Below are 27,947 nucleotides of genomic sequence, written 5' to 3' on the forward strand. Positions count from 1 at the left end.
GCTTGCTCTATCCTTGGCAAGTCTGTTTTATCCCTTAAACTTATTTTACCTGTTTTGCAGTTTATCCTCATGTCTTTTATGTTTTTTTTTTCTCTCAAAATCTGTTCTGAAGCAATGCATATCATTAGAGTCAGTCTACTGGGCCTGCACCTAGGCCCTACCTACACAGTTGGAACTGGAGATTAGACTGAGAACATGCTCTGGGAATTCTGGGATCCTTTGAGGATGAATTAAATTGTCTGCATACAGTGTGGTGTGCAGAATCCCCCCAAAAGTACTGGAAGATCCAGATTTTCTGATTTATTCTCTGATGGGAGGTTTACTGTCAGTGTTGTCTATGACAGTAGTGTAGCTCTGCTGAAACTCTTAGCAATGCTCATAAACACCCACAACATAAAACAAATGCTTAGAGGAAATTCTGAGAACTCTTCTGCTTGGAGCCAGAGATACTCTGGTCATTCCTTCATTGCTCTGCTGCTCTGGCAGGTGATTGAGACATCATTTTAGGCCAGTAAAATGTAGGTATGCAGAGCAGTTTCTTTTTAAGACACATACTGGAGTGTGAGCTCTGGGAGATGCTCTGGGTGGAATTTTAACTTGCTTGGAGCTGTTTACTTTGTCCCAGACTATAAACTTGGGGAGAGACTGAGTGATCAGTGGCTGTGGAGTGTTCCTTTTCTGAGCAGGCTGAATAGCTGGAGGATGACATTACTCCTCCACCATCTGAATGATTGCTGTTCAGTTGGAGCTGAAGTAATGAAAGCATGACTGTGCTTCCACTGCTGAGATTTTTAGCTACTGATTTCCTCTTCTGTCTGTATTTGAGTGCATTTTCTTTGCAGTTTGTAAAGCTGTTGTTGAACTCTGACAGATTCATTATGAGAGAATGACTTTAGATAGAGATGTTGACCCAGTATCAGCAAGAACCAGCTTTTGAATCTTAGTCTCAGCTGCTGTTAGGACACACTATGAACAAGAGCTTGGTGACAAAAAATATTTGTTTGCTGCAGGATGATAATTGTCTCAGTATGGAATTTAATACAATTTTATTTGGGGATTGGTTTGTAAAGAGATTACATTTTAAGGAATCCTTGCACATGGAGGTTTTTGTAGCTGTATTATTTAACCAGCTCTGGGCACTTGAAACTTCACAGCAGTAAGTCATGTTAGAACAGGGATCTTCCTCCAGCAGAACACAACTGGGAAAGAAAATCTTCTATGAGACAAGTGAGATGGAGATTTTACCACATGAGGAAGGAACTTGCCTCCAGAAGTTGGGGAGCAATGATGTCTCAGTTCAGCTTCTCAAGCTGCAAATGTTGGAGACCAGCTCCCAGACAAACTGGTGCTGTGCTGGCTCAGTCTGGTTCACTTGCTTACCTGCACAATGAAATGACACAGAACATACTCAGAAATGTCTGTCCTTGCCTTTACCCACTGAAAGCAGTCTTACTACAGAGCTTTAGCACCTTTCCTATTAGTCCTCCTCTGAGTGGGGCCCTCCACATACCCCTGCAATGCCAGATGTGGTTTCAGTTAAAATAAATTCTATTTGGTTTTCAGTTAAAGCTGGGAAGGAGGATAGGGGGTGAAGCTTGTTTTGGGAAAATAGAAAAAGGAGTGGGATTTTGCTGGAAATATTGGCATTGATGTCCCAGCCTGATATGGAAGTTATCTGCTGATGGAGATAGAAGCACTTGTGTCTGGAATGGGCATGTGCTGAGTCTCTGGTACAAAGAAAAAGCTCTGGGGCAGCAGTTTAAAAACCTTGTTAGATCACTTTGTGGGTGTTGCTTTAAATTTTAATGGTCACTACAAATCAGTGTAACAGTAAAGCTAGAGGGCTAATAGTCTTTTAGAATAACTGAGTCAGCTGCAGAGGCTGGATCCTCTCTTGGTGTGAAACATTGCAGTTCTGTCAAAGTCCATCATAAGCTGTCGGTTTAGACCATCTGGGAAGCCTGGCCCAGAAGACTGTGAAGATGAAGGTTACAAAAATTATTGAAGAAATTGACACTATTTCTCCATCTCTCTTCTTTCCCCAGGGCAGCCATTGGGGCTCTGGCAGCTCTGCTGAAATCAAGTAAGCTTTTTTCTTCATATTCTTTCTGACTTTCCTTTCTGTGCTGTGCTGCTGGTCAGAATGATCCTGTTGAACCTCATTCTCCCTTGTTATTCCCTCATCCTTTGGTTCCAAAGAGCAATGCATAGGAAAGGGGCAGTAGTGCAGGGGTTCCCTCTGCCAGTTCTGACTCTCAGAGCACCCCCAGCCCTGTGGGAGATGGTGCCCAGAGAGCCAGGCTGGACCCTTATTCTGAGTATTTAGAGAGCACTGGTTTTCCTGGGGCTTGGTGCTATGGGAGAACTGCCCTTCCCAATTTGTTGTTTCCTCCATGGAAAGGGAGAAAAGGATGTAAAGAACAGCACTGGTTGTGAATGGTAAAGTGATTTTAGGAAAAGGTATTTTCAGCTGGTCTATTTTCAGCTGTTTTTTTATTTTTTAAAGGTAATGGAGCTGGAATTTAGGATATGGTGCTGATACTGTAAAATCAAATAGAGCATCACGTACCAGCAATTGTCCTGAACTGTGCTTTTTGGATGATTTCTGCAGTTCTGAGTGGCCAAGTATGTATTCTAGTTTTTTCCTTGTCCTGTGGTTCAGGGCATGAGAAGCTCCAGGCTTTTGGAGCAGGCTGCTCTGGTAGCTGCATACAAATGAGCAGGTTGTGTCTTCTGGGAAGTGTGGGTCAGGAGATGTGAGAAACAGCTCTGGCTCCTTGAGATAAATTCACCATACTTGGAAGAGTGATGAATTGTTTTTCAGGATTGCACCAGGACATCTTTCTTTGTCACAGTTAACATATTTGTGGCCCTGGCCTCACTGCATTTAAGTGGTGCAGGGATTCTTGGAATGTTAAGGATCAAATCTGGTGAATGCTATAGAACTTGAAAATTGCTTATGAAAACAGAGGGTAAAGCTGTACACAGCAAAGCAGCCAGAACATGAGCATGTTTTAGTTGGGATATAAACTAAATGGAAGGCAGGAATCCTGGAAAGTGCTACAGTAGTAAAGTGGTAGACTGATTGTGAGGTTTTTTTGAGAATTTCAATAACCTGCTTGCTGGGAAATGGCTGGGAGATTGTATTTTGATGGTGCTGAAAGCTGTAAGACAAGCCAGGAAAAGAACATGGTCCTTCTGGGGTTATCCCTGTAGGCCTGTCCTTGAGTGTTTCAGCCCAAAGTGATCCAGGGGATTATGGTTATACACGGGGCTGTGCTGTAGGTTCAGTGTCCCTCTTGCTTTTAGCAGAGCTGTGCTGAGAAAGCAGTTTTAAAGGGAGCAGGCAGATGGCAGTGTGTCTCCCTGATGGATTCAGAAACATCCATCTTCATCTCGGGCTTCCACAGGCTCTAGTTGAGACTTTGTTCACCTGCAGAGCCATGGGCTGGCTAGAAACTGTTTGGCTTCTGTCTCCTTCTTAACAGAAGCTGATGCTAAATGCTCATTTATCAGGTGCATAACTGCAAGAAGCAAGATGTGCCTGGAAAAGAGGCATCAGTGTAAGAAAAAGTTACCAATCCAGATGGAACTGGGAAATCGTTGCTGTTGAGGGGGAAGTATAAGATAGTCTAAAGAAATGAGTGATGGAACACAACAAACTTGTGCTTCATCCATAACAGGGAAGAAATGCTGGGCAAGCCAGTGAGAGATGAGAGACCTTGGTTGTCCTGTGTCCCTGCAGCCAGTGATTGCCACATGGAGATAATCAAAGAGATGGTGAATAATGGAGTAGAAGTTTAAGTCCCTTCTAAAGGCAGTGCTGCACCTTTCTATCAGTGAAAGCTCAGATTACTGATATGGAGAAGACATTTCTTGTCTGATCATCAGCTAGTCTCTCACTCCTGACTAATCTCTTTGCAGATATCCTGGAGTATTTTATGGCCATGCCCACATGCAGCAAAGGAGCTTGCAACAAGTTCTTCCTCCATTACCTTGCTGCTTTTTTAATATCTGATGTCTCTCCACCATGTTAACTCTGACTTTATCATAAAGCTGAACATTCTGATTGGTAAATGTCTATAGTAGTGCTGAATTACTGTGAGAGCAACACAAGAATTTTTTTTCTTCTCTTTGAAGTTACAGTCGAACTTCTCAGTGTTACTCATGTCCATTCTTCCTTCTTGAATTTCTAGATGCTCACTACAGGCCAGGGTGGGGAGGAGGAGGCAGATCCTGATAGATGTAGATAAACTGAGGTGGGATGATGCAACTTTCCCAAAGTCTCCTCTCTCTGTCCCAGAGTGAGCATGCTATTTTTTCCTGACTCCTTTGGCTTTGCTCTATTTCTTCCCTCTACGTGTGTCTTCATGTCTTGATTCAGGTCTGTATTAAGGCCTGGGGAGCTCACTGCTAAGCACTCCTGTGTCTTCCAAGATCCTGGTGTGGAGGGGCTGGGGATTGTTTGAGCAGTGCTCGGAGGTGTGGGATGCTCTCCAGGGCACAGCCATGGGGTCTCTTGCTTTTAGTGAACCCAAACCCCAGAATAAACCAGGCAAACCATTCCCAGTTTGGGGGCAGTGGAATAAAACTGGACACCTGCTCTCCAAGCACAGACAGACCCATGCCAGGGGTGTTGAGGCTGGAGGGGATGTGAGGGAGCAGGAGCCACACGGTGGCGATGTGATTATAGGGATCCCCTCCACACCTAATCCAGTGTGTATTTTGGGTGAGTAATTCATTTATCAGCAGGTTGTTTTAATCTAATTTTGGTCGTGTTTGTTATTCTCGACTATCTGTGCTTCCCAGAATTACCGGTTTGCATGTCTTTAAGGAAATTAGCTAGAGCTGGTCTCAGAGGCATTGGCTGAGCGGATATTGAGGGAAAAGGCTGGGGAAATGGGCAGGGCATGGGCATGGTGCAATGCTTGCCTGGTAAAATTGTGATGAGCAATTAAAAAAGACAGGTTGTGGTGACCTCCTGATGGTGCTTATTTCATCAAGACAATTCTGTGTGCTAACAGCAGTTACTGCTGATAACCTTTCCATTCTCTCTTTCTCTTTTCCTCCTTTTGCTGTCTTTATCTTCTTGCCTTCCCCCACAGCCTTTTATCTCTCATTTCCTACTCATTCCTCCCCATCTTCCATCAGCAAACCTTTACTTAACCTCTCACTCTTTTTTTTTTTTTTTTTTTTTTTTATTTTTATTTTTTTTTTTTTTATTAAACCATAAGAATTACATTTTGTGGCTGCTGGGATAAAATAATCATTGTCATTCTTTTCCTTTTATGTTGGCATCAAGGAGGAGCAAGTAACTCTGAGGAGGAGAAAGTGATGCTCTAGCGAAGAAGCAGATTAGGGTGTGTGAAAGGCCTGCACTCTCTACAACTGAATTCATATTGCTTGGCAACAGATCTAGTGAGGCAGGTCTTTGATCTCGAGTCGAAATACCCCATTGTTAAACCATCCCAGTTCCTGTAGCCAACAGCAAAATGTCTGGGATTTGCCTCATACTGCACCAGCTACCCATCTCTCATCATCAGTTTAAGTCTTTATTATCCTTCTCTGGATTCAAACTCCAGTGTCAGTCTGGCTCCAAATCCATGATCACACCTTGTCGGGTATTGTGATCAGAGTTGAATTTTGCAGTTCCTTTCCTGATAATCTAAACCAAGCATTGTGTCTGTCTTTTCTTCCTGAATTTCAGAATGCAAACAGTCTTGATTCCATACTTTCATCTCTTTGAGAAGAGCCACTTTGTGGGAAAGAAAATAATTTTCCTATGTCCTTTATATTCCCTTCCCCAAGACTTTTCATTCATAGACATATCCAAAACTGAAAGTAACTCAGTGCTCCAGAGCAAAATATTGGCTTTATCTCCTGGGGCATGGCAGCTTCCTGTTTTGCCTCTCAGGGTGGCTGTAATGAAAGCTAGGTTTTGAGGAGCTGCATTATTCTATGTTTACATACTTAATAATGATTGTTTACCTCCTTGTCTTGGCATGGGCAGTATTTGTACATTCAGTGATGATCTGGCTTCAGAAAATTCAATGCCTGAATTTGAGGAAGTCTTCCAAATTCTGGTATCGTTATTAAAATTCTTTCAAAACCACTTCAGTCAGAAAAATCACACTGTAGATTTTGTACAACTGTATTTTTGTTTTTAATTTTATTTCTGGTTTTCTGATGGGTTGCAACCAGGAGACACTGTGAGACTGAAATCAAATGTAAAAAGGGAAACTTTTTTGTTTAGGGCAAAACTATGGGGCAGTCTTCTGGCTTCCAGCACGAGTTGAGCTAATACCACCTTTTTGCTGTAGTGCCCACTGGGTCTGAAGTGATCCCAGGACCTCATGTGCAACTCTGTTTCTTCATGGGCACAATTAATTTTGTTTGTATAGAGAGCCCTTGTGCTTTTCTCTGCAAAAATGGCCTCTCAATGACCAAATAAAACATCTGTGTTCTCTTTGCTGTAGGAGATATCTTGCATTTTTCATTCCCAAGAGGCAATCACTAGAGCCGAGTGGGGAGTTTTTCTTATTCTTTTCACTGCTTTAGGGGCCATAGGGTTAATTTAGCAGAGTATTCTTATCTCCAAGCCGTAGCAATGTATGTTCTTGGCATAATGAATCAGCTGAGTGGCATCAACAAAGAGATTCAAGCAGATAGACAGAAAGATAAATATCTCTTTGTTCTGCCTGGTAAGCAGTGCATTGCTCATCATATTTCAGGTTGAGTGTAATTCAGTTTTGTGATTAAATATGCTGCATGTTTTCCAGTGGTACCCGTGTTCTTGGCAAACACTTCAGAAGGGACTGGACTGCAAACAGGGCTTCAGAATTGTCCACAGTAGCACTGGTGGTCATGAGGCTTTCATCTGCTAGACTGAAAACCTGACTTTAGGCCTCCACCACAGAATGAGAATTCCATTAAAACTGGGGCTTTCTTTCTAGTGAGATCCCCTTGCTAATTTAGATGTAGCTTTAACCACTTGAGGCTTCTTTGTTGGCTGGAGATTCACGTCAGATGTTTCTGGTGAGCAGAATAGGTGATTCAGGGTCAAACTTTCACTGATGAGCAGCACTGCCCTGGAAGCTACAAATGGAGGGGCAGCTCTTGAAATGTGAGAAACTAAGAAGGCATTGAAAGTTTTCCTTTCACCCTGGTCTCACCAGGCAGAAGGGAAACTCTTGTAAAGAAAATAGGATTGCAGGGACAGGTTTGGGATGGTGGCAAAGACAGTGCTCTCCTGTCAGAGGTGGCAGGGTAAGATTAGGAAGACAGACTGTCACAGGGGAAGAGCCAAAGATTGCTCAGATGGATCTGATCTAGTAGTTAGTTTAGTTTTAATAAATAAACATGGGTAGGTAAAATGTTTATTAAGTACAGATGGATTGGAAGGCAACACTGTACTATTTACTACACTTGAGGTTAGAATGGGATACAAAGATAAGCACATAAGTTCACTATGTCTTGAATGTCACACACGTGCAAAAAATGTCATTTACCAAGCCATCCATGTCTGGTGTCAGGCAAGGAAGGGATCCCTCAGCCTGGAGGGGTAACCTTGAGAGCTGTCCCTGCTCAAGGGGAGGTCAGTGCCACACATTCAGCTGCTCCAGAGGGAGAGCTCATCTGATGGCTGCGGATATTTATAGCTTAAAGTGTTTGATGTATAGTCAGATTTTTGCTGTTAATGCAGCACTGATCAGCCCAGTCTGTAGCCAAAACAGGTTTTTTTGGGGTTTGGTGCTGAATTCCCACTGCTGGCCTCACAGGATAGGAATCCCTTCTGTTCACTCGGAAGAACCATCCCTGGGCACCTCCGAAAGCTGTGTGGAAAACTTCCATTTCCATTGGCCATAGCCAGGGAGAAGGAAGGGGCCTAACTAAAGAATATCAGGAAGAGGGTCAAAAGACAGGACACTTTGCCATTTACCACACAGATCGTACACACTCACTCCAGGAGGGGTGGTTCTTGCTGCCTACAAATCTGTGCAGTGCTGCTTGTACCTGCATGATTCATTTTCACCATCTGTATTTGTGCCAAAATATAGATAGATACCCATGCTGGTGCATCCCTAGATGGAGAGACCAGCAGACACAGACAGGTGGGGAGGCCTCCTTTTCCCCATTCTGCCTTCTGGAGATCTTGGCATACTTTCCTCTTTCATTTATTCACTACTTTATTGACTGTAGAACTGAAAAAATGGCAGAAAAAATAAAGAAAAACACTGACAGCACAGGAGAGCAGAGGAGAATCAATGAAATCAGACAGGAGAAACAAAATGAATGTGTTTTTTGCCCCTTCAGCAATTAATTCTCATTGCTTCTGATCAAAGGGTTCAGGAAACTCCAGTCCTGCCTCTCCATCTCTTTCTCACAGAATAGACTCTCTCAGCTTCATTTTAAAAAGACTGTTTTGATCCTGAAGGTGGTAAGTACTACAGAAAACATGTGAGGAAATGGCAAAATTATTCTGCTCACCTTCCTCCATGCTTTCCAGTGAGTATTGAAACTAAAACATAGGACAGTTGTGTGTTCTGGTCCCAATGGAGCTGAGATTCAAATGTGGAAATCTGTCTCAAAAACAAACATACTCTGAGAGAATTTTTTTTTCAATAAATTCCTCAAGAAGCTCCACACACAGTGTTTCCTAGTTTTTCCCTCTTCCTATTGACATTGACACAGAAAGCTTAGACTTCAAGCTCTGAGTGCTAGAGGCTATAAAACCCTAGATCTAGTCCAATTTCATCTGTCCCTGAACAGCTCAGGGAAGCTCTGAGTCTGATCTAAATTGTCCCTGCCTTATGCTCCCCAACTCTCTTCTTCTTCTTGTCATGTTTTATGCACTTATTGACTTTTACAGAGCTTCCTGAGTAATTCTTCAAGGAAGATTGACTGATTTTAAGGGGTTAGTAATCTTGCAGGTTAGTAAACATGACAGCTGGTTGAGGATTAACAGGAAATCATGAATAAAATCATTGGGATTGATAAGGGCTTCTCGAGCAATTAAAGTTTCCTCACAGGGTCAAACAGAAAACAGAAATGCAGAGTGAAGGTCAGAGGAGGAGGGTGACCTTCTCCATGCTGACAGCCACTGAGCCTCAGAATGCAGAGTTAGTGTAGGTGGTTACCAGCAAGGGGAGGCAGTGCTGGAGAGCTGCAGGCCAAGGTGTGGGAGCCTGGGCAGAGCCGTGTAGGACTGGAATTGCTGTGGGATCAGCAGGTCAGTGCAGGGCCATGACAGCATGGTGCTGTGAATATCCAGAGCAGCATTAAAATGAGTTGGCAACCTGGGCTGGGGGTGCTGGTTGGTGCCAAAGGTAGAGAAAATTACAGGACCAGGCCAGGTAGAAGAAAAACCCTCCAATCCCACCTCTAGGTAAGGGTTTGCTAATCTACCTCAGAGAGCAGACTGAGATCACTTCAGGTGACTTTCCCTTTCCAATGTGTCCATCTACTTCATCACTGGGATTGAGGTTTGCTGCCCATGCTGCTTTCTGCTTATTCCTTCCATTGCTTCTCATGTTGCTGATTTTCTTCAGGCAGCATCTTTCTATTCTCTCCCTGAACCTCTAGCTGCTTCTCCTGTCCCGTGAGTCCCCACTGCCGGCTTTAAAGGTCCCGGTGTGAGAGGCTCTGGCACTTTAATGAAGTGGAAAGGGATTGGAGCCCACAAGCTCTGGAGCAGCCGTAGCAAGAGCCATCTGCTGTGAGCTGCAAGCACTGATTGGCATTCAGAGAGCTGAGCTCCTGCCTTACATATGCTACTTGGCCCCCCAGTTCATAACTGAGCTCCTGACAGCTTTTAATGTGTGTCAGGCAAGGAATGTCAGCAGCAGTCAGGAAAATTTGGGCAGGGTTGGTTTGAAGGGAGGGAGCCTGGAGTCTGGTATGGCTTTTATGTCCTGAGGGCCTGGGCAAAGAATGCAGTAGGTGAAGGGATGTGTTTTAGAACCTCTGCAGAATTTGTATTAGATCATAATCTTTATCTCCTTTCAGTCTGATATCCTGGAGCTACATGATTAAGGGAATATTGTAGATCTCATTTTATGTTCTTAGAAATTTTATTTTTTAAAAAATAGTTTTTTGTAATTTTCTTGTCCGTGAAGTAAAGCCTTTAAACATCTGAATGTGACCTTTAAAATCTTAGAGCCTGAAAGCAACAGAAAAGAAGCCCAAACTGCTATTTCTCATGTTGGTGTTTTGTTAATTTTTAAATACTCTGCGTTTCCAGAATCACTTGATTCATGCCTTTCATTATACAGGTATTTGTGGGAATACATTTAGAAGTTAAACATAATTTCTGTGGCTGTGACAGGACTGTACAGCCATAAGGTTTTTGAATTTGTTGATCTCAGCAAGGTGTTCTCTCAGGACTGAAGTGCAGCACTGTGTGAAGATTTTATGCTGTTGACTACTCTTACTTTATTCAGCTTTTCTCACTCCTCAGGAGCTTTGGTAGCTTCAGGAAATCTTGTGGTGCTGCAACTGGAATTAGGTTTATCAGCACTTGGAAGGAGATATAGACTTATGGTTTGGTTCATCTGGAGTGTTCCTGTTTCCAAACAGGACGCTGTTGTGGTTTTTTAAAAATATATTTTATTTAAAAATATATTTATTTTTTTTAACCGAGACCATTAAGCCAGAATGAGCAGGTGTTAAAGTCTGAGTTCAAGCACTGAGAAGCCACAATTACCAAACAGGAAGGAGTTTTAATTCAGCCTTTTCTCTCCTTTTCAGAGTCAAACAGCCGCCGGGCAGTGAACAGAGGCTACCTGGGCGAATTGCTGAGACTCTACCAAGATTGGCATCGCAATGATGTCTCCAACAACTACATTTACATTCGTAGGGGTCTTCTGCTCTGCCTAAAATACATCACCAACATCCAGCTGGGCAGGGAGACTTTCTTTGGTTCCCGGGGAATGGAGATTCTCTTCACAAGTGTGCAGGTAAATTGTGCTTTTTGTGTTTAAATGAGGTGATTTGGTGGTTTGGGCTGGGTTCCACATCCCACTGCAAGAAATTCCATCGTTATCTAAATTCAGGATAGGACATACAGATGAAAAAACTGATAACATTAAGAACTATTTGCTTTTACACAGTTAGTACTGTAGAAAAGCTGAAATGAAAAAATCTTAATTCCTATGAGATGCATGGGAATTCTAGCTCATGCTTTTGGTGCTTCTTTTGTCTTTTGCTGTGCATCATGTTGCCTGCTTGGACTTCTCCTGAAGAGTAATACAATATCTCTGCAGAGAAATTGCTGAGGTATTTTGCAAGTTTTTCCTTTGCAATGTCCAGATAATTCCACTCAATCAGCTTTTTAAATAAAATGCTCATTTTGCCAAGCCTTTCCTCATGAGAAATGTCCATCATCAGTTTTTTCAGAAGGTTAAAATTTAATCTTGTGAAACGTTTGTGTAAGCTCAAGAAAGATGCCATGGTCCTGCAGATGGGCTGCCTATAAGGTATAGAAAAGGCAGGTACACTGAGAGTTCCCTCAGTCTCTCAGCAAAATGCTTCCTTAGCTTGCTCTGAATTTAGAGAAAATCACCTGTGTGACTCTATAGGAGTGTTTCCATTGTCTTTTTCACTGGCTATGCATTATCTCACTCTAGAATCATCAGAAAGAAATGTCTGTCTTCTTCACCCTTAAAAAATCCATTGCCTTATGATTCAGTGTGTTTTTCTTCCCCTTTTCCATCACTGTCATGAAGGATTCTTCTGTGAGTCATTTCTTACCAGCAGTGTATGACTTCTGGAATTTTTTCACTTCACTTTCCTCATGAAGAATTGACCTTTTCTTTAGGATGAGGTGGCCAGAGCCAGCAGAACCTCCCAAGGGATTATGACCTCTGTTAATGAGAAGTCCCTGGTCTGAAGAAACGTGAATAGGGTGGATGGAAACAGCTGCTTGAGGGTGGATGTTGGCTTGTTCCCTCTCAAGAGCCTTCCACAACCCAGGAAGCTTTCTGAGCTAACGCCTCCTGATAGCTCAGCCTGGGAGCAACTCCATGGGAAGTGCAAATGTGGGGTCACCTTGGGTGAACAAACAGGAAATGACATACCAAGGCTCCAGTAAACACTGATAATGTTAATCCTTCCAAAGGTCAGAAGTGGAGCGGAAATGACAGCTCCAGGGGCCTCCAGTTTGCTTTTTTACCCAGTGTGTGCTATTAGGGAGACCTTGGACAAGAAATAACCAAGGTTAATAAATTCAAAGCTCAATATTCTCTCAGTGCTTCTTTGGGATATTGTCAGTCTTGCAGTGTCTCTCCAAGACATGAAGTGTTGGCAGGAGTCTGGCAGCCCTGGGAGGTCTCACTCATGCTCTTCCCTGCTCTAACTGGAGGTAGAGGCTGCTGCTGCCAAGAAAATCTTCATCATTTTCATGATAGAAAGATGGGAAATCTTGTCTCCTGAGATGGACAACAGGCTGTATCAAGAGAGAAAGTGATGAAGACAGGACAAGCCAAACAGCTCCTGATTGGGAAAGCAATGACTCTTTGTGTGTGGACAATATCTTAGTGCCTTTAGGGAATGTGCTGGCTCTGGTGATTAACCTGGACCAAACCCTGAGCAGCTAATGAGATTTTTAAGGTGTTAAAATCTGGCTAGAAAAGTCATGCTGAAACTTTTTAAGCTTTGTTTGTTTTTTCTTATACAGACATATTTATTGAAATGAAAACCGTATTGCCTAGATGGGTTTGTTTTAAACTTCAGTGGAAATTCTACTTACAAGGCTGGTTTTCAATTGAAACCTCTCTGGCTGCCTATTGTCTGGGCTGATGGACAGATGAAATACTTGAGCTTTTAATAGCCCTTAAGCTTATTTCTTTACAGGAGGAGCCAATAGTTCAAAAACTGTCACCTCACATAGATTAGAAGTGACTGCTAGTCTATTTGAGGAGAGTTTAGAGATATTATAGGGGAATTTAGAGGTATTTTGAATTCTACTTCTACATGGAATAAAAAATAATTTTAGATAATGAAATCATTCATGGAGAGGAAGTACCTTCTGTTCCCATTCCCTTTTCCTACCTGCACTTAGATTTTCCTGACAGTTAAATGGTATATTCACATTAGCACTGTCTGGTTTTGTGTGCAGTGGCAGAGCTGCCTACTCTGAGACAAGAAAACAGGTTTGTATGTGCTTTAGGAGAGACTGCTGCATGGAATGTTATCTTGATATTTTATCACTCTTCCATCTGGTTTCTTAAGCTTGCCTTGTTGCCTTCCCATACTACTCTAGGATAATATTATCCTATATTCCACTCTCTGTTTGCCAGTAAGGAGCATCCATCAGTACCACTATCTTTTGTCTTACTGCCATATTGAAAACTCCTTTTTAAAAAATATATATATCACATACCATAACATGTTCTATTCCAGATTCAGTGGAGAAAAGATTGAATATAGATATTATAAAACAGTTCTGAATCCAGGTTAGCTTTACATGAGTTTTCTGAGCTAAGGATTTACTCTTCCCTTATTCACATTATCCCACCACAAAATAAATGGGATAGCTTACACACATACAGAGCAGTCTACTGTCTGCTTCCCAGGTGCCAGTAAAAAGGGCTTTTCCAATACACTGATGTAATAATTTTCAGTCATTTGTAAACAGTGTTGCCTTAGAATCAGAGAGCACTTTATGAGCAGTAATGAAAACAGTCCCACAAATTCCCTCTAAGGTATCTGAAGGCTTGTTTGCACTTGTGAGCTAATTTGCCATACAGAAAAATATGACTTTCAAATAGCATCATTGAGTAACTCCATGTGTTGAAGTTCATTGTCTGGATGAATGTGCCTTGTTCTTGACTATTTAAATTCACTTGGCATTGAACTAAGATGGTTGTCCCAAGGCAGGTAATTAAACAGTCCTGTGTTCACTGTTTTAGCAAAAACAGATCAGTTTTAGTAAACTAAACTAGTAGACTGCTAAGAATATTAGCCTGTTCCCACATGTAGACAAACTTTCCTAATCTTTCCTTTAATAATAAGCAAACAAAGGCAACCATATGAAGGAGTGAATAAAGTGAAACAGAAATAGCAACCAGTTCTCCTTGGTGTTTGCTCTACCCATAATAAAACTTTCCTCAGAGATGCTTTCATAATTTTATTTTCTCTCCCCCTAGTTCCAAACAGCCAGAGAACTAGAAATACATATTAAAATTCTTGTAGTGAGTCTTGTAAGCATGTCAGCTTTAGATGATTTTTTTCTAGCCTCCCTACAGGAATCCTGGTTAATCCCACTGAATCTTATAATGCTGTTCAATCATACATGAGAAAACAGCATAGAATCCTCTACAACCAAAAGAATCCAAATACAGCCATTTTCCTGTTCCTGTTTATAATAAAGTGCTTTATAATCACAGAATCATTTAGATTGGGAAAGGCCTTTAAGATCAAATCTAGTCATTAACCCAACACTGTCAAGTCCATCACTAAACAGTGTCACCTTTTCCTAGAAGGAGATCAGGTTAGTCAGGCAGGACTTGTGTTACAATGGTCATTTTTTGTTCTTTGTTAAGTTCTTTTGGCCCACTGCCTGGTTCTGCTGAATGTTTGGATTATCTGAGGTATTTTTGTCCAGCCCAAATCCTGGCTATGGGCTGTCAGACAATGGCACGAAGTATCTGTTCCTCCCTCTTGGTTGTTCTGTTTTATCTCTGCCGCAGGGATGCGAAATTATGAAATGGTAGTAGAAGGTATTGAAATATTTCTCTTTTGCCTTATAGCACATTCGTGCTGCTTATTTAAGTTGCATTCCTGTTCTGCTGAGCTCAGTCTTAGTTCCAAACCACTGAAGAAAACATGCTGAGAGGCAGAGTGAAAATTGTGAATTTGGGTAGGACAGTGCACTTATGACTCAGCAGCTCTGATGGAGGCTGTGTTTGTGTTTGGGCAAATCCAGGGCCTGGGCTTTCTGAGAATTGCACCCATTGTTTTTAAATGACTTTGCCTTTGTGCAGCACTATCATTCCTTTATCCAAACTCCCTGCCCCTGTCACATTGAAGATATACACTGCGATGTATGAAGACATACATCATTTCTATGATGTCCCAGGGGGTTTTTGCTTTAATTCTGTGGGGATTTTAGTTTGTTTTCTTTGCAACAAAAGTCTGAGGAGCTCACTTGCACAACAGTACAACAAAAATACAAAATATTCTCTGCCTTCAAAGTATACCTGGGCTCTAAAAATCCTTACATTTCTATCTTCTGCTATGGATTATAGCACCAGAAATTGTGGGATACTGCAATTATTAATTGTTTTATGACTAAGTAATATATAGTGATCTTTCAGAACAGCTCTTGGGCCTAATGCTTTAACCACAGAGAACAGATCACTCTGTTCAGTACAGAGGAAGTTCTCTCTTTGAGAATACATTGTTTATCCTGAATACACTGAAATAGTGGTGTTAACTGTTTATCTCTGTGAGTTTTGGCATGGTGACTCAGGTATAGCTGTGCTGAAGGTGCAGAAGCACAGATTTTGGCATGTTTTGGCAGACAAAACAAATGCATGGGCTCCACAAAGCATTTTTTAATCCACATTGAAAATTATATTGCTTCAGCAATATTGTTACCTGTGCCAGTTTCCTTTAATGTACCCTGACTACAATGTCTTGGAGCAGAGCTTGGGGATGCTGTGTGTCCCAAATGACATGCAGGGATGGAAGTCCCCTGACGTCCATTCCAGCCTGTATGTCTGTAAGAGATGGACTGCAGGAACTCCAGGCCTTGCTGTTCCAGTTATATTTCTTCAGTGATAAAAGAGAAGGGGAAATTATGTGAACAGTATAAAGCAATGTGTCCAGACCTTTCACGTGATTTTCAAGTACAATCACAGCGCAGTTTCCTTTATTTGTGAATATTCCAGAATTTAAGAAATACTTGAAAAGGAGTATTGAAAAGTGACAGCTAGACAAGACTATTTCAAGAGTAAACCTGTAAGTCTTATGGGACTGGAAAACCAAGTTTATGACTTTTTTTGCTGTAGTTTATGGGTGTGAATCATGAGTGGTAAAGGGAATTATGTTCTCACCAGAAGAGTGGCTTGCTCTGGGGGATTATGTGTGACTGTTGTAAGAGACTGTTCTTAATATAGTTCTCCTTTGTTTTCTAGGACTGTCTATCTTGTAAAAATCTGGATCCTATCATAACTACTGCAACTCATATTCTGAGAAAGTGCTACCCCAAGGAGCACCTGCCTGTGGTGACTATAAGAAGTTCCTATTCCTTCCCTCTTCCTGGGAATGCCAATTCTGAACCTCCATGTGAGGGATCTGAAGGTAAATGGCTAAAGGGCGAGTTCAGAAGGGGGGAAAAGGAGCATGACATAAGAATTAATCTGGGGAAGGGAGACTTGGCATAATCCTGAGGTTTACAGTTAAAATTAATCTGATAAACTACAGTGTCACTCAGTAGGGAAGAAATAACTCCCAGGTCTTCTTGAGCTGTGAGAGTCTGTTCGGAGAATAAATGAGAGAAGATGGAAAGGTGCAAAGAAAAGGAAGAAAAAATATTCTTCTATTATCTATCTATTATCTATTAAAAATAAAGGAGCAGAGTGAGTATAGCAGAGGCTGGAGATGCCATTGCTCCCCAGTAACAGATGGAGATATAATTGTGCCTGTGCATTGGCTGCTCGGGGGGTGAAAACTGCCCTGCAGCTTTTTCAGTAAAGAATTGCAAGAATTATTATCCTTTTCCCTTTCTAAAGTAAAAGCAGATAGCAGTCATGCTGCATGAGTAAAAGATGGGAGCTCTTGCTGGAAAGCAGAACTCAAGCACAGGCAGTACAGCTACTCTGCAGAAAAGGCTCCATGATACACAGAAGCAATTTTTGCTACATTCAATTTAGTGGGGGAGATGCTGAAATACTGTAACAATCATAGCAGTAAAACACCCTAATCTAGATAATACAGATTAAGAGCATCCTGTAATATCATTGCAGCCAAGCAGAAAATCTCTGTGTTGCTTTGTAAAATGAGTTGGATCCATACCATGGGGACATTTGTCATGGTTTTGAAAGGCAGCGCTTGAGTCCAAGAGAACAGAGCTTTAAAAACTGGGAGAATTACTGCCAAATTCATTTATATGAGATTAACAAATGGGATTTGCTTTAATCAGGGTTGTGGTGGGCTGTGGACTGTGTGGCACACATAGGAGAATTTACTCGCATCTCTGCAGGGTGTGAGGGATATTCGGTTCAACACCTTTGTCTCTCTTCCTCCTTCTGCAGGTGACAGTGAAAGTGAAGGAGAGGAAGAGGCTGAAAAAGACTGGGAGAACGAGGGTGTGGAGAGTAAAGAGGAAGTAGGTATATGAGCCATAGTTCCCATAATTATCTACATACTGGAAAATTAAACTTTCCATTGTCCATTTTGACACCCTGAAAGACTATCTAAGAAGACAATGTAGATGTGCATGAGGTGCCATGTGAACACGCTTCATGGATAATAGGAGGACACTTGAAAGAAGGAAAGGAGAATGCACTGACTTTCACTAAAAAACACCCTGCATTTATTCTATTCACTTTCATGCTTGTCACCCAGGCTGGAGGGGGCTTGGTGCCTTCTCTGTTCCTGCACAGAGACTGCCCAGAATCACATACACAGTTGGATTAATGGTGGATCTTTGATCCACTAGGCATATGCCAGGAAAATGGCACTTAGAGAAAACTGATTTATCATCTAGGAAGGGCTAACCCTCTCTTTATTCCCACATCAGAGCATATTTGGGCTGTGCACCTACCCTAAGGAAAAGGTTAGTTCTTTTAAGCCACAGCTGGTGCATTTGAACCTATATTCCTTCTTTATTTGCTGCTGCACACAGAAAAATAATACAATGAATTATTCAATACTTCTCTGAATTCTCCCTTAGCATTCTCTCTGCAGTGACCTAACTGGCAAAAAAAAAACCAACTCCTACCAGTTGAGGAAGAGGAAAACTTTTTTGTTGTGAAAATACAAGCAAGCTCATATGCAAATGCGAAGTAGTGAATCCTCCTAATAAGTCTTATCCACATAAGGTGGCTTGGGAAAGCAAATTAAAGAAATGAAGTTGCATATACAGTCTAATTAGAAATGATTGAGACTTCTGTAAAAGGGAGTGTCTTTTTCTCCTCAAATATTAAACTGATGTCACTCAGTGAAAAAAAAGGAAGTTAACCCCCCCCCCCCCACATGTTATCTGAGTGTCCTAAATTGCCCTGTCTGGCTGTTTTTATCTGAATATTAGAGCTCGTCAAGATGCTCATTAGGAATAAGGCTCATAGTGGATTTATCTCCTTCTTTAATTAGTTATTCATTCAGTAAAAGCTCCTCTATGCTTCTGAACTATTTCATTATTCATAAGGATTTACCAAGTAGATGTAAGCAGTTTTGGGGTTGTTTTTTTTTTTTTTTTGCCTAAGAGCTTATTCTGAATATGAGTTTTAAATACTGTTTGTCTGGTTTGCTGGTCATATATCTCCTGTAAAAAAACCTCGCTAAAGGGAAAGCAGGCAGGGAATGGATAATGAACTTTCAGCTTACCCACTTTGTTTTTTGTATGAGATCTTTTGCACAATGTTTGCTGGCATTGATGTGATTTATAAACATTTTCACAGCTACATAACACATATCCATGCACGCCAGCAACACCAACCAAACTGAAACTTGGCTCTACCCTCCCATCAGGAACTGTTTAGAGAGTTCTATGAAAATAAAAAGCACCACAACCACCATCTATTCTTTTCCATCTGAAATCTGAAGCTTCTTATGCATTAGTATGCTCTCAGTGGCAAATCCTTTTCAATTGACCTCATGCTCCAGGCAGGTCTTCACTGCCTTTTCATCTCTGCCCAAACAACACTTCAGACTCTGCTTTCTGACCCAAGTGTGGCTCAGGGTTTGAAATGCCATGGGCACTGGTGCATTCAGGCAATTTTATTTTTTTTTCTTTTTTTTATAACAGCTTTGGAAGTGAATCTGTTTGTCAGGAGCAAATGATTTCTTTAATGGAATTTGGTGGGACATAGTCATGTTGAATTATTTGCATAATGCTGCAGTGTAATGCCCAGTCATCTGTGCCATGTCTCCATCCTTTTCTCTTGCTCCAACTTTTCCTGTTTGGTTTTGGTGTTTTTTTGTTTTGTTTTGGTTTTGGTTTTTTTTCATTTTTTTTCTTTGGTTTGGTTTTTATTTTAATGTAATAGCTGAATACATGACACAGTTTGGCTTTGGTTCTCACATCTGATATGGGTGAGGCTGCACATTAATGCACAGCAGCCTTCAATTGTGAGAGTTTCAGATACTATTTTTATCCTCAATTCACTGATGGTTGAGATCATTTCACGGGGCAGGTGTAATACACGTGCTTTTCTAATTCTGCTTTTGTAGGATTGTGACTTGGAGACAGATGTGAATAAATTGAGGTCAAGACCAGTCCTTGACCGGCCAGAACAAGAGCTTGAGAAATATGAAGCTCTGTGTGCAGAACTTTCCCAGAATTTTCAGGTATGACTGCAGTGCAGATTCCTTTATTTGTAAATATTTTGGAATTTAAGCAGTACTCAAAAGGGAGTATTGACAAGTAATAGCTAGACAAGGGTATTTCAAAAGTGAATCCATAAGTCTTACAGGACTGGAAAGCCAAAGATTACGACTTTTTTGCAGTAGTTTATTGGTGTGAATTGTGAGTGATAAAAGGAATGATGTTTGAGGCGTATTTGTCTGGGTGTAGATTAAGCAAGCACTATTGAATCAATTGCCACATGAGAAATCTGTCAGATAATTTGTATCCTTGCTGGTAATTTCAACAGCAATATCAAAATCAGAATGAGATGTGAAAAGTAAATACTGTCAACTAGTGGTTTGAAGGAAGAGGAGATTGTACTGCCACTGAGTGAAATGAATGGTTCAAATATTTTTATTTTTTTTTTCCCTAGTGATGCTTGGGACAAAAGAAATAAGGAACATTGCTCTCAATACAAGTTTTGGAATTTAGGAGAGCTGAAAACCCTGTTTCAAATATGAATCTAAAAAAGATCACTGGGTTAATATATTTCCTGTACACACAATATTGTGATATTGATTGTGACCCTAAGTAAAAAATGGGATTAAACCATACTCCTGCATGAAGGTGGGGTAGAGTTTTACATGATAGATTGGCCACCTTTACCCTCCTGTAACATTTATATTTTTTAAAAAATGCCTTGTAAAATATCTTCCCTTCTTTGTTTGAATGATGGGTTTTGGTTGAGTCATCTGGGCGAGTCATCTCCAATCAAATCCTTTTGGTTTCTGAGGATTTCTGTTGAAACAGCTTTGTAGATAAAGAAATGCTTCCAGGTGATTCATGCACTGATTTTGCTCTGGTTGTTTTATTGGTTGAGTACAGTTTTGGGAGATGTGTAAATATTTCCTCTTTTCCTCTTTGAAAGGTTTCCTCTGGAAGGAGGCACAATCTGTCTGTAGTTTCTTTTAATTTTTTCTGCTTTTTAAATTTAAAGGATCTTGAATTTGAGTCTGAGGAAAAGAAGAGCTTGGAGGACAGGACTGAGAATCTTCCCTCCACTCCCTCTCATTTCATTCCAAGAACTACTTCTGTGAAACATCCAAACTGCAGATGGAGAAACCAAAGTGTCTCAGAAATGGGACCAGATCCAGGGGAACAGGATTTCAAAGTCCCATTGCAGAGCTGGAGAGAGAAGGAGCAATGCATATGGGATAAGAATGATGAAAAGAGAGATATTGCTGATGAAGTCCAGGACAAAGGCTTCTGTGAGGAGGAAGATCCATCCAGGAGTCATGTGTTTGCTTTGTGCCCCCTCCCAAAAGATGCTGCTTGGTACAAAAAAATGTTTTACCCTCACTGTGAGGCCTCGATCCATCCTAGTCCTGAAGGGAGGCTGGAGAGCTCAGAAGTGGTTAGAAATCTTCTGGAGAAACACCAAGGGGATATCCAGTTCCACAGCCCTCGTTTCTATGCAGCCAGGGCCAAATGTGTGAAGTCCATCCCAGGCTACAGAGAGCTGGCATTCCCGGATTTCTGGGGTCACCAGCCACCTCCCTACAGCAAGCCCGTGCTGGAGCGCAAGCATGGGGTCCAAAGGTGATTGTGCTTCAATGCAGTGACCATGTTGAGAGCTCTTGGGCTCAAAACTGGCTTATCTAGGTTCTGACTCTAACAGCTCTGAATGGCTTAAGGAAGTTATTGAACAAATTTTTTGCTACCCAATTATTTGCCTTCATTGATTGGTAAATTCATCAATATACCTATATTTGTGATAGGAATCTAAGCTGGGTTGTGAATCTGTGACCTTGTTAGGACACAAATGAGAACAAGTACATTTTAGAGATGGAGAAGTTTCTGTGTTCTTGTGGGATATGTTTTTACCTTCAACCTTACTCTTTATTCATCCACTTTTAGTTCTTGCAGCTTCACGTCTGCTTCTGTCAGGAAAAATCCTGTCCTCTCAGGAAGGACCTCTCATTATTTAGGTGCTCAGATGAGTGGGAAGTTGTGTTTTGAAGTTTTGCTGGGAGAGAAAGCTCTTATAACTACAGGTTTTTTTGTTCCAAGTAGTGCTGTATTCAATGACTTTACATTTATTTTTAGTGGTTTGGAGGATTACAAGCAGCCAGCAAAGATGGTGGGTTCTATGCTAAACTTTAGAGTTGATCAATAAATGGTGTTTAAGACCACTGATTTCTGACTGCAAGGGAGAATGATTCTTTCTGCAGTAAATATATAAGCTAGAAATCTTATTTAGAGGGAAAATCCCTCTACCATCTTCTTGCCCTGTTGCTCTAAAAGCTCTTTTTATGGCTACAACAACAAGTGTAACTGTATGGCTAAAATGGGACTAATCATATCATGCTTCAAGGCATAACATGATTGCTTCAAAGGTCAGGAATAAAATCTGATATTCCACATTTGACCATCTTCAGGGATCAGAGAAGCTCTGTTTAATAATGAGTAGAAATCAGCTTGACTTAAAGTCAATATTCACTATGAGTCAGACTAGTAGATTTGTAAGTTATGGAAAATATTTCCTCACAGGGTAAGACTGGCCACTTGGGGGTTGGCATTGAATGGGAAGAACTGGGGATAAATCAAACTTGACACAATCCAGTTGTGAATAAATAACCTTCCAGAATCAGTCATTTAACCCAAAAGGCAACTTGTTGTAATGGGGATGGAGCAGAAGTGTTCTCATGGTGGGAAAAAAAGTTCACCTGGAATTAGCACATGGAAGCCCTTTCCAGTCCTTAAAAAGAATTTCCTAAGACTCTTTCTAGAAGAATACTCTATATCAATATTTTTCACACTGTCACTACAATTTGCTGATTTGCTGCTTCCTTTTTCCCAGGGACAAAGTCCTTGATGATGTTCGCCGCCTGATCCAGCCAGGAGATGTGATAGGAAGAGCTGTGTTTGATTTAGATGATCCCAGGTGGGTCACTTAGATTGAGTGATGCTGCCAGGGGCACGATCAGTGCTGTCAGTGAGCTGAGTTTACCTGATCAGCTCTGATACAGGCAAAGAAGTAGTAACACGGGAGGTAGAGGCCTAACAGAGAAAAAACATCCAGGAGGAGCAGATTCCTTGTAGAAGACTGTAGGGAAAGGATTTATTGTGGATGTCATTGGGACAGGAGAGCATCACAACCTTTAAATAGAACAAGAAAATATACCAAGGAGACCATAGGTTGTCCCTGGATCTCTCTGCATTGCATGCAGTGATTTTGGAAGATGTGAAGAGATGTGAAGACCAGTGCTGGGAACTGAACTTAAAAATCCATCTTTTCCACCCCCGAGGCAGCATTTCCCATTGAGTGTCTGCACAGCCAGTGTCACAGGCTGTTGATGTACCCTGTCTCATAAGTGTGACACTCACACAGCACTTCCAAAAAAACCCTCAAACATTGGCCTTGTGAATGCTTTAAGTGCTCAACTGTGGTCTGTGAGATGTCGCACTGGGCAGTTGAGAGGGTCCCAAATTTAAAGAAATTGCATTCAGAGGAAGGGTAGGTGACTTGGAGAACATTCTTTGGTATAAAAAAGGGGTGAGAGTTTGAGGTAGGAGAAAGTTATGAAGTTGTTTAAGATTAATTTAACGGTTTCTAAGCAGTTGGAGAAAGAAACTTTATAAATGAAGGAAGAGTAAATATAGAGTAATTGTATAAAGCTGCCTTCTGCACCTAATGATATAACAGGAATAGTCCAGTGGGAAAACAACTGGAATAAAGAAAGCAAACATGGACAGCAACTAAAGAAAGTATTGGGAAAAGGAAAGAGGTGATTTAGAATTACTAAGCAAGAGTAGACAGAAAAACTGCATTGAATAGGAAGATTATGGATTTGTTCACCTCTTCCTCCTTCCCGGGGTCTTGCTCATTAGAAAAATTATTAAAGCAAATTTTAACATACAAAAAGTTCTGGGGAAGGTTTGTTTTTGAAGGAATCTGGTACAGGTGTCTTTGCTTTGCTTTTCAGCAGTCTCTCAAGCCCAGCTGCTCCAGGCTGCCTGACATTTTTCTCCAAGTTTGAGTCGGGAAACCTTCGGAAAGCAATCCAAGTGCGTGAGTAAGTACCCCTGCACAGAGGTGTCCCAGCCTGCCTGCTGCTGTGGCACAGTGTGGGATGGTGGCCTTCTCCTGGGCTTGGAAAGGGTCAGCCAGGGAAGCAGGTTAGATGATGTGGAGTTTATTATGCCTTCTAACACCTGGATGTCATGGAAGGAACATGATTAGAAAACAGAGCTCAAAATGTTTTGATTATTTTAGTGTGAGTGTTTAATGGTGTTTGATGGTGATGCTCACAAAACATCAATCAATTTGACTGCATGCCTGCTGTCAGCATGTTCAGTGGCAGACAGGAGGTGTTCATGGCCACTGCTTTTATTATTTTCCTTTACAGGTTTGAGTATGACCTAATTATGAATGCAGATGTGAACAGCAACCAGCATCACCAGTGGTTCTACTTCGAGGTCCGTGACATGAAGTCGGCAGTTCCCTATCGCTTCAACATCATCAACTGTGAGAAGCTCAACAGCCAGTTTAATTATGGTATGAGCCTTTGGGGAATTGGGTAGCCTTCTCTTCACAGGAATGTCTTTTCAATGCCATAAAGGTTTCGAACTCTGTGTCTGTAAGGAAGACTATAAATTCAATCTTATCTGCCCTGTAGTCCACCGAAAAAGTCACTTTAGATTTGTCAAGGAACCTTTGTCTATCCTCAGGAGGACTGAGAGGAGGAAACTGAATATTGAGACCTGGGAGAGGATTTGTGGGGGGAAATAAATGTCACTGCTGAGTTTATAGACCAGAACTGAAAAAGAATGGCACTAGGGATGAGAGCTGGGGGCGAAAGACAATCTGTTGGAACTGAGTGAGCAGCATAGGATTGGAAAATACTTCTAAGATTTAAATAAATGTGATAATCCTCAAACAAATATTCATGATTCTTTGGCTTTATCTAGTAAGACATCTTCAGACCTACTGAAATTTCTGTTGATATTAATGATGATAAAAAATTCTGTTCCTTGCGGTCTTTGAGCTCCTGTCATGGTTCAGGAGGAAGGCAGAATTGTTCAGAAACAGGCAGGGCAAATCCCATCTTTCAATACTCATTTTAGAAGAAAATTATTTCTTCTGCAAGGACACTGTGGATTGAATTCTTAGCTGGCATAGGCTGGGATTTTTTTTTTTGGTTTGTTTCCATGGAGCTCTGTTAATTTACACCAGCTCAAGACCTGACTCAGAATGTTTAATAAGTCCATAGTATTAGACTTTGCATTCCTCTGAACCCCTGTGGCTACAGCCTCTAGCATCACCAGGACAACTCTCTGAGGATCAATGCACCTGTAACAAACAGCATTAGGAGCTGGAATTGCTTGTAGGTATGAAACTGGCTGGATAAGTAACATGACAAATGAAAGGCCTTTACCCTTTAACCCAAAGGGATGAAGTTAAAGTATTCATACAGACCCAAACAGAATTTTTTGGTCATCTTATACTGCTTACCTGAATTACCAAACAATTCCGTGTGGTGTGTGTGGTAGAAGCCTGAAAATGAAGGATGTTGATGTCCTGTTCTCAACCACAATGCAATCAATGTATCCCCTAGTGCCTTCACTCTTGTAGCCAGAGATTTAGGCTATTATTGGTGGAAGGCTGTTATCTGCTAGTTTGGCTGTTGTCAGCATTTATAATCTCATTTTGTGTACCTGAAACTGTACATGACTCACACGTTCAAGCATGCAATGAAAAATATATTTGGAAGAGAAATGTGAAAATACCATCTGGACTAAGGAGGGAGGCTAAGCCATGGCTGGCTTTCGGATGGCTTCTTCATGGGATTGGCTATTAAACAATTCCTCTGTGGGCTCCTTATGCTGCTCCAAGCGGGCAGTGAAGCTCCAGCTTTTCTGGTTTGGCTGAAGAAAGCTTGCTACCCCTTCCAGCACATGCACAGATTTACAGAGCAGTGGTAAGAGATGCTGTTTATTTGTCACATTCCCTCTGCACCTTCCTGGGCTAATGCCCACACTCTGAGACAAAAAGCCTCCAGTTGTGATTGTAGTGCCAAAGTGCCCTGGGTGGCAATTCTTTACAGCTCCTGGTTACTTGTCTGGTTTGATTTTTTTTCCCCATTTGCTCTTGGTTAGATGTCACTGTGTGACTTTCAAATCAGCAGAAAGGATATTTAATGAAGTAGTTGTGGCCAGGAGCAGAGCAAGATGGAAGGTGCAGCCTCCACCTCTCTCCTTCCCACTCTTGCACTATCGTACTCTACCATGGGAAATAATAGGATTTCATCAGAACCCTGATTTCAGTTTGTTTTCTAAAACTGAACACTTCCACAGGGGAAGCAAAAAGGAAAAACTGTTTTATTTTTATTTTTATTTTTTTTAATTAAAATGAGATGGCAGACTAGTAGCAACCATTGCTCTGAGACAGTTTCATGTGTGAGTCTTTTGGACTCAGAGAGAAGGGCAGGAGCAGGCATTCACGATTTCAAGATCCCCGCAGACTCCTGAGCCTCACATCACTTCTCTGATCAAGTGGGCATCTGGACAGGTCTGTGTCTCTCAAAATTCATGGTGTCCTGGCACCAAACACAGAATTGCCTCTTGTACATAATTCACAGCACTGCTTCAGAAAACAGCACTGTAGAGGCCACTCCTGGCTGTGGTGAGTTAGTGCTGCCCCACAGCACAGCCAAAGGTGAGCTGGAAAGGCATTGCTGCTGATGCTTCTGGCTCTGACAACGCTGCAGACTTTAACAGAGAAACCCAGAGGAAGCAGGGAACTGAATAGCTGTTAATGCAAATGTGTCATCAGTATTAACCATTGTCAAGCATCACCTCCCCTAGCACAAGAACAGCCAAGAGAAGGCTCGGGGGGTAACTTATCAACATGCAAAAATACTTGGGAGGGCATTTTTCTCTTTCTTGAATGTGCTCTCACATTCACAGAAGTGGTGCCAGCATCATCACTGGGCTCAGCTGTGGCTGTGCAGGGCTGCTGGAGCTGCTGGCAGGAGCCACCCCTGCAGCCCCTGGCCAGGCACACCCTGAGCAGAGAGCTCTGCTGGGGAGGGCAGCATCCCCACCCTGCCCTAAAGGGCAGGCAGGTGTGTACAGCAAGGGAAATTGACACAAAAACTCCCTGCAGAGGGGCTGGCTTCATGGAGCTGCGAGTAAGGAATGTGCAGCTCAGATCAGAGAAAGCCTTGTCCCTCAGGGCGTGAAATGGTAATGTTTGGGAGGTCAGGAAGAAGTCATGCTCTGAGGTGATGCAGTACAAAGATGGATGCTATTGTTGTCAGTATTTATGACACATAAATGTTATTTAGGTCTAGTTAAGTTTAAAACCTTCTAGTTTTGCTTGCTGATTTTGGAAGGCAGGGTACTGGATGCACCACAGATCTCTGACGCTGTGTGGGATTAAGAGTTCAATATTAGTGCAGCCAAGCATAAAATATTGGACTAACCAAATTACTGATCTTGTTGATGCCTTGATTCATATTATTTTCTTTCCCTTCCTCTGTTTGTAAACAAAATGGTTTGCAAAGGCCAGAAGAATAATTTATTTTTTTAATAAACTCCATTCAGCTAATTTGTTCTGGTGGGGCTTTTTGTACAGACATGGCCGTCACAGAACAAAACACAGGGGTTTGGGAATGTATTTACTCTGCATAAACTATCAGCAGAGAACATTGACAAAATAATGGTGCTGCTTCAGCCTTTTCCTGTGGTGGTGCATTTTGTTAATATGTTTCACATATGGTTTGTCCCGGTTATTCCCCTCCGAAGGGGAATGGTTGTACCCAGGTTATCGCCTCCTTCCCTAATGTCATTCATCCCAAGACCCTTCCCTATTTTCCAGAATGGTCTATGTCAATCTCCCCCTTTACCAATCACTCTAAGTTCCTGACTGCCCGTCATGATGGGCTCTGCCCCTTATTCCAGACCCTTCCCTGTCCATCATTGTAGACCCTGCCCTTTGTTCTGGACCCTTCCCTGTTAATCCCTTAACCCTCGAGGCCCCATTGGCCTGTGTGACCAGTCCTCTCCTCCCCCTCATCCCTGTTGGTCCCTGCATTGTAATCCCCTCCCATTGCTCCTCCCTCCTGGAGTTCCCATTGGCTGATTGCTGGTACCCGCCCATTGAGTCACTGCTGTATAAAATCCTGAGCACAGCAGTGTTTGGCGCTCTTTGGTGCCTGATTTCTCTGGGGAATAAACCTGTCTGGGACTCACACCAAAGGCTCCTCTCCATTCTTTATCCATGTCCTCGGCGCTTTCACTAATATCAAAAACTGTAGAATGTACCACCCTGGCCCACACAACTCACCAGCCGTCCCTCCGATTGTGTGGCTTTCTGGGGATGCCACGCATGTGCTGCCATGCCAGGGGCTAGCCTGGGCTGATCAAAATTAGG

At 41.9% G+C, this 27,947-nt stretch overlaps 1 protein-coding gene across 1 annotated transcript in view; it reads left to right on the top strand.

The window, feature by feature from the left end:
• The window catches only part of AGBL1 (AGBL carboxypeptidase 1), a 267,540-nt gene that overhangs the window by 41,364 nt on the left and 198,229 nt on the right, over nt 1-27,947 (top strand). Inside the window, exons 6-14 of the mRNA XM_058847276.1 lie at nt 2,046-2,083; nt 10,747-10,955; nt 16,137-16,302; nt 17,256-17,329; nt 19,396-19,512; nt 20,508-21,109; nt 22,371-22,454; nt 23,497-23,586; nt 23,920-24,068. Coding sequence (XP_058703259.1) covers nt 2,046-2,083; nt 10,747-10,955; nt 16,137-16,302; nt 17,256-17,329; nt 19,396-19,512; nt 20,508-21,109; nt 22,371-22,454; nt 23,497-23,586; nt 23,920-24,068 — 1,529 coding nt within the window. The remainder of the gene's footprint in view (nt 1-2,045; nt 2,084-10,746; nt 10,956-16,136; nt 16,303-17,255; nt 17,330-19,395; nt 19,513-20,507; nt 21,110-22,370; nt 22,455-23,496; nt 23,587-23,919; nt 24,069-27,947) is intronic.

Source organism: Poecile atricapillus, chromosome 11 (assembly GCF_030490865.1).
Source record: "Poecile atricapillus isolate bPoeAtr1 chromosome 11, bPoeAtr1.hap1, whole genome shotgun sequence".
In the NCBI taxonomy this organism is placed as follows: Eukaryota; Metazoa; Chordata; class Aves; order Passeriformes; family Paridae; genus Poecile; species Poecile atricapillus.